At 40.0% G+C, this 18,079-nt stretch overlaps 2 protein-coding genes across 2 annotated transcripts; one reads left to right on the top strand and one right to left on the bottom strand.

Moving 5' to 3' along the window:
- Positions 1-5,770: 5,770 nt before the first annotated feature.
- LOC146560323 (putative E3 ubiquitin-protein ligase HERC4) lies at positions 5,771-15,471 on the bottom strand. Its single transcript, XM_085244299.1, has 12 exons — positions 12,529-15,471; positions 11,943-12,079; positions 11,499-11,713; positions 10,550-10,608; positions 10,402-10,467; positions 10,131-10,196; positions 9,152-9,239; positions 8,849-9,063; positions 8,461-8,728; positions 8,162-8,316; positions 7,707-7,945; positions 5,771-6,451 (listed from the first exon to the last, which is right to left on the bottom strand). The coding sequence occupies exons 1-12, from the start codon at positions 12,648-12,650 to the stop codon at positions 6,201-6,203; spliced, it is 1,881 nt and encodes a 626-aa protein (XP_085100425.1). The 5' UTR covers positions 12,651-15,471; the 3' UTR covers positions 5,771-6,200.
- LOC146560322 (uncharacterized) lies at positions 12,888-17,059 on the top strand. Its single transcript, XM_085244298.1, has 6 exons — positions 12,888-12,929; positions 14,189-14,314; positions 14,431-14,564; positions 14,671-14,836; positions 15,024-15,317; positions 15,618-17,059. The coding sequence occupies exons 1-6, from the start codon at positions 12,895-12,897 to the stop codon at positions 16,471-16,473; spliced, it is 1,611 nt and encodes a 536-aa protein (XP_085100424.1). The 5' UTR covers positions 12,888-12,894; the 3' UTR covers positions 16,474-17,059.
- The last annotated feature ends 1,020 nt before the right edge of the window (positions 17,060-18,079 follow it).

Here is an 18,079-nt window from a genome sequence, read left to right as displayed (position 1 = left end):
AAAGGCCTTCTCCTGTATAAAATCCATGATGAGCAACAGCATAATAATTACAAATATCTGCTTCTGTGAAATTATTCCTCTGTTAGGCATCGGGTGCTTGTTTAAGTACGAAAACCTCACATTTATATAAAAGTTTATACTGTATTACTCAAAGTTAGTCGAGTTTCATCTACCTGGCATACATACGCGGGATGTCACTGATCCGTTTGATTGGCCGAATGAAGGTTCGTGAGGGGGAAGGTGAAAGTATTTAATAGATAAGCGTGCCTGTTGGTGGCTACAGCCCTGTTCCCTCCTCTATCTCTCTCCCCCTCACTTTCTCCCCCCTCCTTCCCCTCACTTGTTTCTGAAGAGAAGTACAAAAAATCACTGCTAAGGAAGGAGGGAGGGGAACGTTTGGGGAGTCTCTGTGTAAACATTCCATTGTACGCAAAACGAAGAAAAACTTTTTAAAAAAAGGAAAATTGTTATGTAAAAGAACTATGCAATCATATTGTGCGCTCAATATCTGGGGAAAGCTGTGGTCATCAAACCAGGTCCCGCCTGAGTTTCCTGTCAAAATTAAACGGAGGACAAGTGATTTCTCCCGTCTTCGTGGGAGAGGAGGGGGAGATGACGGGAAGGAAGCGGGAAGAGAAGACTCGGACCAAAAGCTTGTTTCTCTTTTTCATTCTTTTTTTCCCTGCGAGGTTGTAAAGAAATGAACTCTGGAATTGTGATTTTGTTTCTTTTTTTTTTTTTTTTCCTTTTTTGTACTCTTTAATATCAAACCTTATCTGCTGTACTGGAAACTGCAACGCCTTCTGTCTCTAATGATAAGTGAGTTTCACAAAGCACACATAAAAAGTTTCCTTACAAAAATACCTGCGACTGTCTTCATGCCTCGTTCTTGTGCGTGTCTGTGTTTTTAAACTTGAGCTACAAAAGAGCAGATTTTCTCTTTAACTGTAAAAAGGAAACAAATCTCCAGCTTTGTACTTTGTGATAATCTTTGGTTTGTTGTAGCGTTACCAAAGTCATTTAGGCAAATGTAAACAAACTAAAATGGGTCTTCAGTAACATCTTTTACACTCAGAGTGATTAAGGCATGCTGTGGTTACTGCAGCAGTTTTTGTTTGCTGACCAATCTGAAGGAAACATCATCATTCAGCACAATTGGGCTTATCCAGGTGACTTTCTTTAAGTCCACAGGAAATGTCCACTTAACCCTCAAAATGACCGTGATAAGTTAGCCAGTGGGATTGTTTGAGCGTTCATGAATTACTGAGAACCTGGAGTCAATGCAAAAGACTGCAGAGGTGGAACATTTAAATCACATTAAAGCTTGTAATTACAAAATAAACCCTGAATTTCACATGTACATTAACTTCCCATTATCCTCACCAAGAGGCCAATAAAAATACAAAGCTCTGAAAGTTGAAGACTAAAACATTCATGATAGTATACACGTCATAAAGCTCTCATAAATGCATTACTCTGCATGTGCTGACTCTGCAGAGAGAATATTTAACGAGAGATGATATGAAAGTAACAGAACGCCAGAGAGCCACACTGCTAGGTGGTGAGAATTACAATAAAATACAAATTATAGTCATGCGTGCAGTTTAGGACAGGTGAAGTGCTATTACATGATTCCCAGCCAAGTTCAGCCAAGCAGCCAGTGAGGCTTTCTAATATAAATACGGAGTTGATACCATTTGAGTCATGCTCAGCCTGCACAGAGATTTTTGTGGGCTAAAGGAAATATTGGTACACTTCATCCTCTGTGCCAGTAGCACTCACTGAAGGGAGACAAATGAAAAGAAAAAGAAACCCACAGCACACAGGCATGGAGCTGCATTCTTCCAAAACACCAGTAACTTGGTGTTTTGGGTGCTGAGAGCACAATTTAACATGTCTGTGCGCAATCTATCGTAGGTGTTCAGACAGGTAAGAGAACAGATCATGGGATAAAGGAGATCACGCAGAAACTGATTTTATATAGTTGTTTCATGAAACAATCTTTGTTCTTCTTAAAGTTCAATGATCCATGATTGTGTTACTATTTTTAACATTTTCACTTAGGAAGTTTTTTTTTCCCCTGCTTGTGATGTTTTTCCATTTAGTGAATTCCTCCAATTTCAAATTCATAACTATCTTTATACTTGATGTTAGAAGTGCAAATTTTTTTACTGCCTCCAAAAGATGAAAATCTGATCAAGTAAAAAAAAGTAATAAAATCACTTAAAGTAGTACCGATCACAAGCTACTTGTTTATTTTAAATAAACGCATTCACGCAGCATCTCCATATTTGTCCCAATCAGTGCACTGAAACACGGGCGTGTGCGGAGGGGAAACGGGGCGACACCTTTCAATACTTTAAGCATATATATTGATGCTAAATCTTTTGTACCAGGAGGATATACAGGATTGTAAGTTAACTTGGGAAGAAATCTTTCTTTCACCGCTTTGTAGACCACTCTACCATTTCAATAATACATCTGTATGAGGGCACAGGGCTACACGGGAGCTTGAGAATCATGCATATCACAAAAGTTTCTAATAAAATCTTTTAATCTAATTTAATTTTAATTTATTCATTTTAAATGCTGAAAATACCCCAGACCCCTTAACTTTAGAGGGGGCTTTGGGTTTTTCCTTTACTTTGTCTCTCCTTCGTGCACACAGATGTTCATGCAGTTGTAAAAATAAACACATTTTTCTTTTGTTTATTTGAGTCTAAATTGCTTTCTTGAGCTTTCAGAAGTGGCTCCAGGTGTTGTGAGAGAGACTGGACTGGATTTACAAGCGTGTAAGTTTGAGAGCTTTGTGCTTCACCCTTTGGATTGCGTTAGCGTTTTTGGCACGAGGAGAGCGGAAATGGGCAGTACACTTTGGGAAGCAGAGGGTCTCATGTGCGCGTGCTGAGCCACACTCCTCGGAGGAGCTCGCGACCACTTCGCAGCAGCATGAGGACGTGAGCAGGTCGGAAGGAGCGGCTCCTGAGTCCCGACGTGCCTCTTCTCTTCCTCCTCTATGGCAAGCCATTAGTGCCAAAATTCGCCACTTTCCTAACCCGTTTGGTTAAGAAATGGCGTAAAAAACGCCGTTTAATTTTTCAAAACGCCGAAAAAAACGGCGTTCTGTTCCGACAAACGCCGCTTTTTCCGCCGCTCGGATGGCGCCCTGAACGCACCATCCGAGTGACGTAAAAAGCGGCGTTCAAAGACAGACGGAAACGCCGTTTTTTACGCTACTCGGCACAAAACGCCGTTTTTATGCATCTTTGAACGGCGTTTTTTACGGCGTTCTCTGCCAGCTGTAACGGCGTTTAAAACGGCGTTTTATTGAAATTATGCAGGGCACTCCCCATGGTTCCCTCATCCAATTACTTTCAACTCATTTCACCCAATCAAAGAAGAGGAAGTGCAGACCACACTAATGCATCACCGATTCACCTTGCTGCTAAGTGATTGCCTATTCAGTACCAGTGCTTGTCACAGTATTCACTTGTATTATAATCCCACTATGCATTTTGATGTGTTTAAGGCATGATCGAGCAAACAAACGACAGAATACTTTTTCTGAAACCTTAACTGTGTTACCTGTTATGGCAGCTAACAGGTAATGAGCAGAGCTAGCTCTGCTCATTTCTGAGCTTCTTTCTTATTTTCCTCTTTACTTCTCTTAACCTTTAACTTATGTTTTAGCAATCAGATCCTGCCATCTTGCATTACCGCTTCGTGCTAGTTATGTTGACTTTTCTCTTCTTTTGTCTCCACTTTTTTCACCCGTGTTTGGACACTCGGCGCATGGCTCCTTTGTTTACATTAGGGATCAGCTGTTAGCGCTGCGCCCTGCAGCTGCGCTACCGGCAGACATACCCTACATCCCCAGTGAGGGAAGAAACGGGGGTGATGTCTCCCGAGGACACCTCACACACCTTCTCTCCTTCCTGTAATCACTTTAAATGTGAGATCGCTCCCTGATATGATTGAGGAGCTAATGACGCTAACCCGGTCACAGTGGCAGTATCCCGGCACTGCCCGGTACTCCCTCTGTGAGTAGGCTGCCCGGCTTCCAGCTGCTGCGGGCGGACAAGACGAGAGACAGCGGTGAGAGGAAAGGAGGGGGGCTGGCAGTGTTTGTTAAAGACGGTTGTGGTATCTCTGGGCACATCGCTGTGAAAGAACAACTCTGCAACACAGACATTGCGCTATTAGCCGTTAGCATCCGTGGAGGTAGCCTGTGACTCTCTGTGGTCCGCAGACTGCAAACGCAATCTCCGAGAGCTCTTCTTCTAATATCAGGGGACTTTAATCATGTCTCGCTGGACTCCACACTGCCCACCTTCACCCAGTATGTGACCTGCCCCCACCGTAGGCAATAAAACATTGTACTTAATGTATGCCAATGAAAAAGTGGCATACAGTTCATCAGCTCCCCCTGCCCAGGGAAGATCGGATCGTAACCGAGTGCGTCTTGTCCCTGTGTGTGCAGCCCTTACTGTGCAGGGAGCCACTAATCACCCACGCAGTGCAGAGATGGTCCGCGGAGGGCATATAAATAAATAATAAAAGCAAGTAAATGACAGTATGCTCTTTCTGAAACAAACGGAGACCTTAACTTTTATCAAAATACCGTTTTACTCAGTTTAAAGTAATACCACTTTTTTCTTTTCGAAATAAGTGGAGACATTAACTTTGATCAAAATTCTTTCCCCCGCCATCTCCCTCCTAAGTGGTTAAACTGTCACACTGCTAGACTGCAACTGCACTCTTTGGTATCAACTTCTGTAATCCTGTAATTTCTGTGTAAAAGAATTAGATTGTGTATTATATTGTTAGTTTATACACCTGTGTGCGTGTGTATTTATGCATGTCCATACACATATATGGATTGTGTTTTACTTTTTTGTGCTTGAAAGATGCCCTCAAATGGAACCAAATTCCTTGTATGTGTTTGCGCATATACTTTTCCAATAAATGCGATTCTGATTGAGATATTTCCCTCTGTATGGCACACACGAGTAAATTAAGTAGAAAAAATGTCATGTGTATAGCCTCTTTTAAAATTGTTTTTAGGCTTGTAGAGATGACAGTAGGAAAGCAGACAAGTTTCCTGAGGTTGGGCTGAATGAACCTATAACACAGAGATAAACCTAAACAAGCAGAAGGAACTTTAGCTAAATATATTTTCACGTACAGCCAAATGACTGTAATAAAGTAGGTAAGCCGTGACCATAGAAAAAGCAAAGCAATCACTGGATATACTGTCCAAATTGCTACACACTTTTTAAGCATCGTTCACCAACAAACTGAGTCTAACAAATCATTTTTACTTTGGTAATTACAGTTATTGCCTTATGTATAAAATATAATTTTAATACCAGTGTTCATCATCTTGACGTGATTCTTTTTTTTTTTTTACAAAAAAGCTTTACAGCCTCTTACATAAGTCTACCACAATTACATAATTGATTTTTAACCAGGTTATAGTGAAAGGCCAGGTGTCAATCTCAGAGTTAACGCCGGAGCTTAAAGTCAGTTTGTTAAAACTGCTTTGTTCTCGAAACCAGTAAAATTAATTCGTAACTTTTAATTCTGAGTTGAGATTGATTCTTCAGTTCTTGGTTTGAGAACAATGAGGGTAAATTCATTTAACCTTTTACCTTGACTTAAGCACATAATTGTACTACATAGCCCTCGTCAATGGAACCCAATACCAGTATTTGACAGTAACAGGTAAGCCTCAAATTTAATTTTTAAATAGACAAGACACCATGAGAACTGACATTACAATATTTTATTTTACAAAAGTCAGTGTCTTTTAGTTCAAAGTTTGTCTGGCATCTCTTGTACATCTTGAAAATAAAAAACAAAAACCACTCTATGCAGTGTACTATAATTGAACATAAACAACAATATTTCAAAAGAATATTTCTAGATGAATTGTCATTTGAACTATTTCCTGGAAACTTTCTGAACACCACTTATTTTGCATAGCTTGATGCATGAATACCCTAGTTGTCTTAACTGGACTATAAATATAACTATATACACAATGAACAGTCATTTGTAAAAACACCTTTAAAATGTAAAATCTTTAAGAAGCCTGAGTGCCAGGAGCAATCCCCTTTAAGAACATTTACAATAAGAACTTCATCCCAAAAGCCCACAGGTTTTAACCACAGCTTCCCAGCATCAGTTCATGTATGCAGCTACACCTTTCCAAATCCCAGGGATCCTTTTAAGGCATCATTCATAAGATCTTTGAATTGATCTTCATCTGCAACACCTCTTGGGAGATACAGGGATAAGCTGCACGTTGATGTGTACGGGATACGCCGCATCCCTGACTCCTGATCGTAGAAGTCGATGTTGCAGGACTGTGGGAACCCCAGTGGTGGAAGTAAGTCAGCCCCAGTTATAAAGACGAGGAGCTCTTCAAATGTGTGGTCCACCTCTCGCTCTGTTAAAATACATACAAGTGTTAAATAAGGTGCAATGTGTAGATTTATAATCAGTTACACTGACTGCATAGTAGAACAGTTGCGTTAATGACTATTTTGGAGTCAAAAACAGGTTGTTAGGCAAAACAATTATTGCAAAGCATTGCATTAAAAAAAAAAAAAAAAAAAAATTACTCGAAGCAATCCTGCCCTGCTAAGACAGGAAATTAATTTTGTCCTCCGAGTCAGACCTATATGTCAAGGACTGTTTATGCAATGTGTATTTTTTTTAAAGAAGTTATTCATTCTGTCCTTGCAAGAGTACATTGGCTTTCTAGTGATGTCACATTTGCGTGGGTGTTGTCATTGCACCACTCGATTACTCTAAGACACTAATATACAGGAGGTTTCGTTATAGTCAACGTAATACCTGAAGGTTCTAGTTAGGCAGTGCATCTAATTAACAAATGACCTTTGTCTCAAAGGGAGACAAGTTTCAAATTGTGTTATTCTATCTTAAACACTGCAAAAACACTGGGGGTGATCGTGGCTCAAGAGTCTTGAGTCTTGTAATCGGAAGGTTGCCGGTTCGAGCCCCGGCTCGGACAGTCTCGGTCGTTGTGTCCTTGGGTGAGACACTTTACCCGTTGCCTACTGGTGGTGGTCAGAGGGCCCGGTGGCGCCAGTGCCCGGCAGCCTCACCTCTGTCAGTGTGGCTGTGGCTACAATGTAGCTGCCATCACCAGTGTGTGAATGTGTGGATGACTGCTTTAGTAAAGCGCTATACAAATACAGGCCATTTACCATTTACTTAATTCTCAGATGTGCTAATACAATTGAATCATAAATTTTACCATATTTTAAATACAAGTATGTAATATAACTATTTAATATTTTAGTGTTAGAAGTTTTCGGTCATGTAATAAAATTAATGTTTTACCAGAAATCACAATGAAAATCAAATTACATCCTATCTATCAGTCTAAACAAGCAAGATCTGGTAGAGATGACAGAGGATAAAAGAAATAATCTTCCAAAAATATTTGTTGTAGGTGGTTTCCTTTCAAATACCTCACCTAAAAAGGTAAAATAATCAAAAACTTCCTCATATGCTCTAAGAAGGGGTGGATTTTGCAAAGTTCTAAGGTTTTATTGCACCCAAGTGTTGTTTCGATTTAGTTGTCTGTATTTTGTATTGTGGACACTGTATTTAACATTAAATGCCTGAAGCAATTCAAACAGAAACAAGACATGTGTTGTATTCTATGTACTCACCCTGAATGGCCATAAGCCACCATTCCCACTGAAAGATGGTTGCTTCCTCTTCTTCACGTCTGTTACTTCCAGCTGGACTCCATCCAATGGTGAAGAGATCCTGGAAGCTGTTCCTTGTAAGTTTATTTCCTGCATTTGTAAATACAGGAAGGAACTGCTTCCAGCATCTCTTCACCATTTGCCAGAACCGACCACACGAGTCCATACCGGCAACAAACTGCTGAATCATGCTGGCAACCCTGTTGACCACAGATTGTACTCTCAATTCATACAACATAGCAAAATTGTGAAACAAAACAAAAAGTTTTGTCAATTTAAACACCACCTTAACTGCAATACAGATATAAACTCAGCAGATTGATGATTTGTTTAAGTGTTAACTATTAGGGGGGAACACAATGGGAAGACGAGCACTGACCAGGAAAGTACTTTGTAATTTTCTAACAAATTCTCACCTGTGAAACGCAAAATGAGATACAATCTCGCCCCTTATCCTCTTAACATCAAGTAGTGTGGCAGTGTAGATGTCAGGGATACCACAGCCTGCAATCCAGTCCCCAAGGTGACTTTTCAAGTCTGCCAGGTCTTCTGGGGTGCTGCAGCTGGAAACCTTGAAAATTAGGCACCTCCATAAATACATACGTTTAAAGCATTCACTAAGTGTACTTACATTTTGAGACGTTCCACTGATGAGTTAAGCTATGCATTGTGTTTCACTGAATTTAATTACACCTCAGCATGCACACAGTTTTACCTTTTCTATGTTCTGTTTGACGTCTTCGTCCATGAAGACCTCTACATCGAAGTCATCAAGAGATGTCTTCTGGCCACACATCATACAGAACAGGTGTCTGTTGATACACCGTGGCCCTGGCCCATTGTGTGCTATCGACCAAGCAATCAGTTTACCAGCCGTATAAAACTTGTTGCTTGACAGCAACTGCTGGCTATAGCTGAACAACAGACTGCCAGGCTTCCCCTCAAAAATCCCTAGGGAATTCTGAGTTTCGACCATAAGTAATCTGCAGGAAAAGATAGTAAAAAATAAAAAAAATTGAGTCAAATTGTGATTTCATCTTTGCAACAACAAAAAACACATTCATGCATTCTATTATTGTGTGGGAGAGATGGGAATGGGTTACCGAAAAAATTCCCGCCTTGGGCCTCCATAATCATCGGCCATTTCACCAACAAATTCAATATTTGGCAATTTATGCCAGGCAAAATATGACTTTGAAAGTGCCATGCAGGCACTATGTAGGATTTTCCTACGTCGGGCTATTATTGCACAATAATTGCTGGTGTCAAGATGAGTTTCCTGGAAATCTTTCATCACAGTCGCAAGGTCCATCTCGTCCTGAAGAGGGGGGGGGGAGAGAGAGAAGGGTCATGACTACATGAAACACATACACAGCAGTTCTGGCAGTGTTGTTCATGAGACATACATGCGAGTCATTTTGTTCAGGGGAAGCCAGGACAGCCTCATCCAGGTCTGATACTTCTGACTCTGCAGAGTCAATGTAAAACTCTTCCCTAAACAGAACAAATGCATTTGATTTTTTTAATATCATGTATACATACTGAAATGGAATGACTCATCTGATAAAAGAATCTGATTTCACATTATTTGGTCCTTGATTGCATCTGTTGGAGCCATTTGGATTTAAACAAATTTCAAAATATTAAAATATAAAGTTTGTTGTTAGTTTACTTCTATTTCTGGGTTAATCATTTTTTTATTTGTAGGTTAATGCTCACTTCATTGTTTTGTTGTTTATCTTATCAAGTCGCCAGGAAGAATTTCAGGGCTATTTTTGATAACTTAAGAGACTGGTATAAGACCAGCATGCACTGAGATGGGCCTTTTGTTTTGTTTGTTTGTTTGTTTTTTTAATTTGAGAGACAAGCAGCATGAAGGAACAAAAATGGATCTTGTTATTGGTTGCCAAAATGGATCAATAAACTATAAAATGCAACTTTCAAGTTTTGACAGTGCAGTTTTCCTGCGCACAAAAGATTATCACAGGCCAGCAGTGTCTTCTTTTCCTTTTTTTGTGAAACATAAGGAACTGCCCATTTACTGGGAATAGTTTGGGTGATTAGTTCCAAGTGTCTGAATGGTCAGGCTGACTAAAGTGTTATCGATGCATTTTCAGCAATTAAAAATACCAATATCATGACATCAACAAATCTGAAAAACATGAAAAAGCAAAACAGAAACCGAATGAGGCAATTAAACCATTGGTCTATATTCAGAGCACATAAATGTTATCAGTTCAATACATGCAACCTTTCAAATTTTAATATTCGCTGGTCTCACCCCGTATATTGTACTTATTGAGTGTCTATTTACCTATAGTGTGTGCTTTATAAGTTCCAGTTTACACTTAAGTTTTGGCATGTTATTCAACAACTACCACTTGCCTGTTAACCTCTGGTTCCTGGAGACCATGCCTACTAGAATGAGCTGTATGGTTTTCATGCAGACCACTGCAAAGGAATAGCAGAAATATTTCATAGCAGGAAGAGGACCCCAATGCAGATATTTATTGATCTAGACTACACAAAATGATCCAAGTTATAATAATGATATAATTAGTTTGTACCAAACTAGTTTTTACCAAAAAAATTAATGAAATTGTGCAATAGTTTAAGATTAAAATTCCAACTCATAAACAAACAAAGTGCCATTTACCTGATAACCTCTGGCTCCTGTACATTGTGCCTGCTATGGTCAGGTGTCTCGGTGTCATGCAGCACACTGCAATATGGTAAATATTGTTGATGAGAGGGTGTAATGCATTCACAGTGCTACAGTCCAAAGGCAGTTGTCAAAGACTTACATTGCCATCTCAGACTGCACAACTTCTCCACCAGTTGAGTCCTCATTGGCCTCTGTAATCTAAAACACCAGATTATTAAAATATAAAAGAAATGGAACAACAAATGACAAACAAGAACAGAGGACAACGCGCCAACTGGCAGGGAAACACACAAGGCTTAAATACATACTGAGGTGATTAGGGAATGTGAAACAGGAGGAGAGCACAGCTGGGACTCATCAGACATGACGAGGCAAAACTCAACACATTGACATAGTACACAGACTTTCAAAGTAAAACAGGAAACTGAACAGACGTGGACTAACCTAGGGGATACGGTGACAGAACAAGAGACACACTGACAGAGACGACTGTATACTAACAGAACACAGAACCACGACCTAAGAAGGAGAACACAAGAAATGCCCAGGACCTAGGAAGTTAGGAATACTAGCGACAGAAATCAAACCCAAGAGAATCAAAACACATCATGAAATCAAAGCTAACTAATACAAACAGAAAAACAACGAGTCCACAGACTCAGGACCGTGACACTTTGGGTAGGTAGAACTTAGGATAACTGAGGGGGAAAAAAATAAATAAATAAATAAAGGAAAGGTTAAGGACATTAACAAAAGACAATGAAAAAGCCAGAACCCAGGAAACTAAGATTACAAGAACAAAATGACCCTAACCCTAAAATACTGTTAGACCACAGTTGAAGCTTGCTCTACTGCATTTCTGTTATTAACAGTGAATCAATTGGCGGGGCATTATTTAAGCATAGCCATCTGGCATAGTGATCAGATGAATGTCTCAAATCCTTTGGGGAAAATCACAGCATTTATTATTCTGAGCAGTAACATGTTAAAGATGTCTTATACAATACTAGGGTGACTGGAGCGCCACTGAGTTACAGTAATAGTGACAATTATGCCATATCAGCCACCCGAGTGGAACATTTGAATACCTTTGGACGGATATAAAGATTGGAGCGACCCAGTAGGTTTCTTGCTCTAATTTCTTGGGGCGTCTCCTCTTCAAGAGGAAGAATGAGCCGCTGTCCATTCACTTTGCATAGATCGAACTGCAAGGGTATGTCTGCAATATTGTCCCGTAGTGCCTGCCTGAATTCAGCTGCATTTAGGTTTACAGGAACGACCACCCGAGTAGCAGGAGTGGCATCTGTAATCAAATTTAAACCAAATTAGCTTTCCCTAAAAACGGAAAAGGGTAAATTGTCACATTGTAGTGTCTCAACATCAACTTATTGGTGCAAGGAAATAAAGATTACAAAGGTGCTAAAAATCTAATGCCAAATTCTACAATTTGTAAACAACTGACACCATGATGTAGTTCTCATTTTTCAAACCCATCACTCCAAATAATTAATATTAATATAAATATTGATTACCCCTATGAGATCGGTAGTGTGTCAGTGTGGGATTCCTTAGTACTGACACCTTAAACGTTAACTGGCGATGTCTGGTTCTCCCGCCTCTTGGTCTGCGCACTGGCCCACCTCCGTGCTGTTGGCGGAAAACTCCAAAGCTATCATTAGACCATGAGATAATTTTAGTGAAACTAATCACACAGAGACACCCCCCCACCCCCCCCCCCCCCAAGAAAAAAAAGAAAAGAAAAAAAAACCACCCAACACACTCAGAGTAAGGAATGAGTGTTCAATCGGTGTTTATTGCATGCATTTTTCGATTGTCTCGCAAATTAAATGCTCCCTGAAAATATGGGATATGCTACATTTATAAACTAAAATCTTTATGCATAAATGCACATAACAGGGATTAAAATGACTGTCATTTGAAGTCGTCAATCTAGGATAGACATTTATGATTACAGAATTTGTTGTTGAATTGTAACAGATAATTAGTAAACGAGCCATTTATTATTTAAAAATGTAAAAGTTATTTCCTTTTGCAAAAACAAAAAAGGCGCAAAGCTAAAAGCTTGCCAATAGAGTAACCACCACCAAAGCATTTCACCTTTGTAGAAGAGATGTCCCCTCTTCACTGTCATCTTGATTCAGTAGCCGGTTAAATTGGGCATTCATTCTGTCTCTGATATCAGTGACTCTCCGTCGAAATGCAGCGCTCCGTTCGGACATGACTGTTCCCAAAAAGTCCGCCAAAAGGCTTGGCAGAAATATATATATAGCATCCCTAAAATTCAAAGTACGGCGGGAGAAGGTACATTGTTTGTGATTGGATAAGCAAGACTGAAGGTTGTGTTTTATTTTTAATCCACCCCTTACCACAACCTGTGATCAGAATTTGTGTTAACCAATCACAGTCAACCTCATATTTGTGTTGTCTCAATCAAGCTATGTGCGACAAACTACATACAGATGAATGCATGCGAAATCTCTGCGCCAACAAAAAACACCGTAAGTACCCTAGTTAATCTCAATTATTGTTCGTCTTTGCTAACTAAAAGCTAAGCGATGATTCAAAAACATTGCTTTGTCCTTTTAAGCACATGTTATATGTTAGCTTTGTATTGTAGTAAGCGAAAAAAAAGTCATGCTGAGAACCTTCACAGACAAGTCATGCTAACCTTTGTCCGTTAGGAATGTTGCCAACATGCCATTTTAGGTGAGGCATGTTAATAAGGTCTTTAATATGGTACTCCGTTTAGCCACTTTATATTATTTAAAATACGGTTTTATATCACTTGTTACATTAGCCGGATTAGGCTACACGTTACTGCACTGCCACCCCAGATAGAAAGCCGACATTGAATTGATGTTGATTTTTTTTCTATAAAGTACCGGAGAAAGTAGATTGAATGTTCTTTTGTTATCACTGATTTATGGTCTAGTTACAGTTCACTAGCTATGTCGACGTGCAATTTAGGTATATCTGACCGGTAAATTAAAGCAGCGATCACCTGGACTGTTCCGTATCACCCCTCTCACAGTGGTACATCCCTCCAGGTAACCATTCACAAGTCTTGTACAGTAGAGCGGGAATTAATCTCAGCGGAATTGAGAGGAGAAAGTGGATGCAAGCTGCCGTTAAACTTGACTGAAGAAGAAGAGAGGAGAAAGTAGAGAAATGAATAAAGAACAGTCAGTATATGCAGAAAAGAAATAATAAAGTTAAAAGACAGCATGGTCTTCATGAACCCAGGGTACAATACAAAAATGTCGTTTTATTTAAGTGAGCAAAACAATGTAGACCATGTTCATTTTGGTAATTAGTTGGAAAAAAAAAACTAATGACAGCATTTAAAATAAACAAAGATGAATAACATGGATGGGAACATTTGACAATGGAATCGGAACATTATCAAAAATGATTTTTCAGATCTGCTGAGTAGAAGATGCGGAGATTCAAATTTTTAACTTGGGTGTGTGTTTGAAATATGAAAATATTGGTTGACATCGTTGACATACTGCTATTAAAGATAGGAATATGTATGAAACGTAGATTCAAAAGCTCTATTAACAGAACTATAACCTGTTAGAATGTGACATTTATTTCAGATGCATTCTGTAACTGTTCACAGTCCCAATACTTAGTGATGACATAGTGTTTCCAAAAGTGCTCAGTCACAATTTTCAGAAGACTAACATGAAATTTTTTGATTTATTTAAATATATAAACCTGTTGAAAGCAATAATTTAAATTTTTGTCTTTGTAGAATCACAGTACAAAGTATGGCCTGGAGGATTTTCATCTCAAGGTGCAAGAACATTCATAATGACTGTACACGGCGGCTGCTGATGGACGATGTTGGGCCAGATGTGCTACAGTTAGCGTTAAGGAGGTATGATGAAAGCATGATGGAAAACATTTAACATTTTAACTTGCATAAAATGTTTAAGGGGAATATGGCCTGAAAATATAACATGAATTAAGAAGTAATTTTTTGATGTCTTTGAGGTTGGAGACAATGCAGAGAAGCCTTCGGTGGGCAAGAGGAAGACTGATCAGTGTAACTGCAGCAGATCAACTTCTGCGTGACTTGGCTGAATTGATTCAGGAGGTCGAACTGTCTACTCAGCATGGCCAACAAGGTAAGCACATATTGTGTCGATTCCTTGACTGATCAAAAGTGTGAAATAAATTATGACTCTGTCTTAACCTATTTTCCAAATACACCAAACGCTTATATATTTTCAGGCTCTTTTGGATACCAGGCACCAGTGGTTTTCAACAGAGGTAGAGGCAGATCCCTTTACCTTATCACTCGGGAACAGCTTTCATTCCTGAAGTCATGTGGATTCACTGCACCTCAGATGGCTGATATTTTGAATGTTTCACTTCGTACAATTCGAAGACGTCTGCGGTCAGTGACTTTTGAAACCAGTGTGACTTTCAGTTCTTTTGTGACACACACCCACTGTTTATTCAAATTAAATGGTATTGTGAAATTGTAAAAATTAGTATATTTGAATGTGCACTAACTAGTCAAGTAATGATGTGTGTTGTTATGGCAGTGATAAAATACTCGTGTTCTTTTTGTCTGATTTCAGACAGTATAATTTCACCCGTGCATCAATGTATGCGGAACTGACTGACAGTGCGCTGGATGAACATGTGCAGGACATTGTCGCTGGCAATGAACAAATTGGTCCTGAGGCTGTCAGAGCCTCCCTGCGAGTACGTGGACTACGTGTACAGCGAAGGAGGGTTCGAGCAAGCATGCTACGGATAAATCCTGGAGCAGCTGCCATAAGAGCAGTTTTGCGGAGACCAGAACGAAGAACATATCAGGTTGCAGGTCCAAACTCATTGTGGCACATTGATGGAAATCACAAGCTGATAAGGTAACCAAGCACACTGATTTGTTGAACACCTATTTTGACCAAAGTGAAATTCAGCATTACATCAAATATAACTGTTGAACAGTAAGACACATCCAATAGAGCCAGGCCCTGTGATGGGCAGTCCTCTAACACAACTGGTTATGTTTAAAGGGGAAAATGAGAGAACACAGACATCGCAAGCAACGTACAGACAAACTTGACATGCAATAGTGCCATGTAAATCAATTAAGAGTGTGTGTTTCCATTGTTTCAATAACAAAGCAGAAATAAGATTTTTCTTCTTATGGACCACTGTTTTAGGTGGAGGATAGTCATTCATGGGGCTATTGATGGATACAGTCGTCTTGTGGTCTTCCTTCATGCCTCAAACAACAACCGTAGCAGTACTGTTTTATCAAGTTTCATCAGAGCCGTGGTATCCTATGGTGTACCCTCGAGGGTCCGGACAGACAGAGGAGGGGAAAACAATGCTGTCTGCCTGATGATGAACATTTTCAGAGGCTTTGATCGTGGAAGTGCCCTAAGAGGAAGGAGTACCCATAATCAGAGAATTGAGAGGCTCTGGGGTGATCTGTGGCGAGGAATGACCAATGTGTACTGTGATTTATTTCACCACCTGGAGGAGGAAGGCATCATTGACATTGACAATGAAATGCACCTTTGGGCTCTCCATTACATCTATCTCCCAAGGATCAACAGAGATTTGAAAGACTTCACTCAACAGTGGAACAATCATGGCTTGCGGACAGAGAGACACTTGAGCCCATTACAGATTTTTGTCCGAGGCAGCCTCCAGCAACAGGGCCGAGCCTCAACTGCCATGCAGGACATCTTTCAGACCAGAGCAGCTGCTGCTGATGGGACTATTGGTGGGACAGCTGATGGTGGTGTGACAGCCACTGAGAGTGAGACGACTGCTGCTCAGGGCTCAGGTGCAGATTCTGGTGGTGGTGCTGCTGCTCATGGTACAGATGAGCTGGGATTGCTGGTCGACTGGCCTGAGAGGATTACTGTGCCAGACATTGAATTTACTCTGGACGGAATGGTGATGGAGCAAGTGGTAGAACTGTTTAATCCACTAAGTGGCACCAGAGGGAGTCATGGTATTGAGCTCATCACTGGCTTAATATACTTTCTGGACTCCACATATCACTGAGACAGTTCAATTAATGACTGAAACATAATAGCAGCAAGTGGAAAGACTTCAAAATATCTAGGTGACTGGATACATATAATGTGAAAAGTTATGATACGTGTTTACTATGTACCATTGAGTAGTGGTGTAAATGCTGTTAAAATGTTCTGTGTGGATTTCATGATGTAGATGACTGATTTATAATAAGTTACATAATATCATGAATATATATATAGTTTGTGTTGAAATGTCTTTATTTGAAATGTACATGTGTAAAGTGTAAGAGCTAGTGTCTCGTGAGAATACCCTTAACGAGAGTACACGAGACTTTGCATGGACTGCGAGGGAGCAGATGTCTCTCATGAAGCGATTTTAAGTTAAAAGTTTACTAAAAGAAAAAGCAACACAAGGACTTAAGGACCTCTTTTCAGGACAAGCAGCCAACGAGGTATTTGTCATTTGAGAAATGTTGTTATTTGTGTTTGGACTTAATATGTGTACTCTAAAGTTGCTAATTGATTTGTACTGTTCGCTTGTGACCAGTTCTCATGGTGTATCGGCGTACTGGTGATGGTGAAGCCAAGGAGAGAAGGCCCAAGTAATAAACGCCCGTTTCAAAGAACCGACCTGTGTCTGTGTTGTTGTGAATTCTGTCATGGAAATCAGTGCATTTCCTGAAAGAAATCTCTCCTTCCGGGTCATCCGTGGATCGAGTTTCCTTCGAGACGTGGGCAGCGATAAGCAGAGTTTTGTATAAGATTAATTATTCAAAGTAAGCTCAGGTATGCCGTTCAGCGGGTTAGTTACAGCGCCGGGAGTAGCCTGGGAGAACAAAATGATACAGAGACTGCTTCAGGTTGCTTTCCCAAAATCAACTCAAAGTTTATTCTTCTGTGCAGGGTTTTTATAGGCAGAAGGGTAAAAGTGTGTCAACAAGTTTCAAGTTACAAGTTACAACCATATAAGGAAGTTCCCCCTAGCTCTGAAAGGGGCCTTCTATAATCTCAACATACTTTTGACAGGTCCATTAAACACTAGACAGTTAGAATCCTTTAGTGATATAAGTTTGCACATGGTAGAATACTGCATGTAGTTATTTGCATTAGGAAATGTTTAACCATATATACCTAAAGGCACATAATCAATGGTGTGTGATCTTTAGCAGGCTGCAAACTTGATGTGCACTCGAGGAATGCACTGTCCCACTATACCACAGCAGGATCAACGCAGCTATGCCTGTTCCAGTTTAAGTGCCTTCTTTACATATAGATGAACTGTTGGATTTTCCAGACCAGCAGGCCAAAGGAAGTTGCCTGTGGGGTCGCAGCAAGAGGAGATGAAGTTCAAACAAAGGGCATTGCAGAAACAGGGTCCTTTGTATAATATCATCAAAAAAGGTATTCAGTACATGCTCCCAAAATACTAAAATATCTAACATTTCCTGTATCCTTTGGGGCAACAGACCTGAGTCACACTTTTAGAGAAGTACCTGGTGAGGTGGATTGAGAGGAATATCCATGATGCATGGCAGTTTGTTCACTCACTTCCTCTCCACCACAGCTTCCGAAGTGCAGCCAATCACAGAGCTTGCTCTCCTGATCCAAGAAGAACACATCAAAGTGCGCTG

Source organism: Mchenga conophoros, linkage group LG14 (genome assembly GCF_057382185.1).
Source record: "Mchenga conophoros isolate Kocher_MC1m ecotype Shallow Benthic linkage group LG14, M_conophoros_male_GT1.1, whole genome shotgun sequence".
Classification (NCBI taxonomy): domain Eukaryota; kingdom Metazoa; phylum Chordata; class Actinopteri; order Cichliformes; family Cichlidae; genus Mchenga; species Mchenga conophoros.
This window is presented reverse-complemented; position numbering and strand designations above follow the sequence as displayed.

What these genes read in the sequence shown, in the direction of transcription:
- LOC146560323 (XM_085244299.1), bottom strand. Translation starts at nt 12,650, where the DNA reads ATGTCCGAACGGAGCGCTGCATTTCGACGGAGAGTCACTGATATCAGA. An exon ending in GTGCAGTCTGAGATGGCAAT is followed by an intron (nt 10,468 to 10,549) that starts GTAAGTCTTTGA and finishes ACCATATTGCAG; the next exon opens with TGTGCTGCATGACACCGAGA. An exon ending in TCAAACAGAACATAGAAAAG is followed by an intron (nt 8,317 to 8,460) that starts GTAAAACTGTGT and finishes CTAATTTTCAAG; the next exon opens with GTTTCCAGCTGCAGCACCCC.
- LOC146560322 (XM_085244298.1), top strand. Translation starts at nt 12,895, where the DNA reads ATGCATGCGAAATCTCTGCGCCAACAAAAAACACC. An exon ending in CTGCGCCAACAAAAAACACC is followed by an intron (nt 12,930 to 14,188) that starts GTAAGTACCCTA and finishes TTGTCTTTGTAG; the next exon opens with AATCACAGTACAAAGTATGG. An exon ending in TACTCAGCATGGCCAACAAG is followed by an intron (nt 14,565 to 14,670) that starts GTAAGCACATAT and finishes ATATATTTTCAG; the next exon opens with GCTCTTTTGGATACCAGGCA.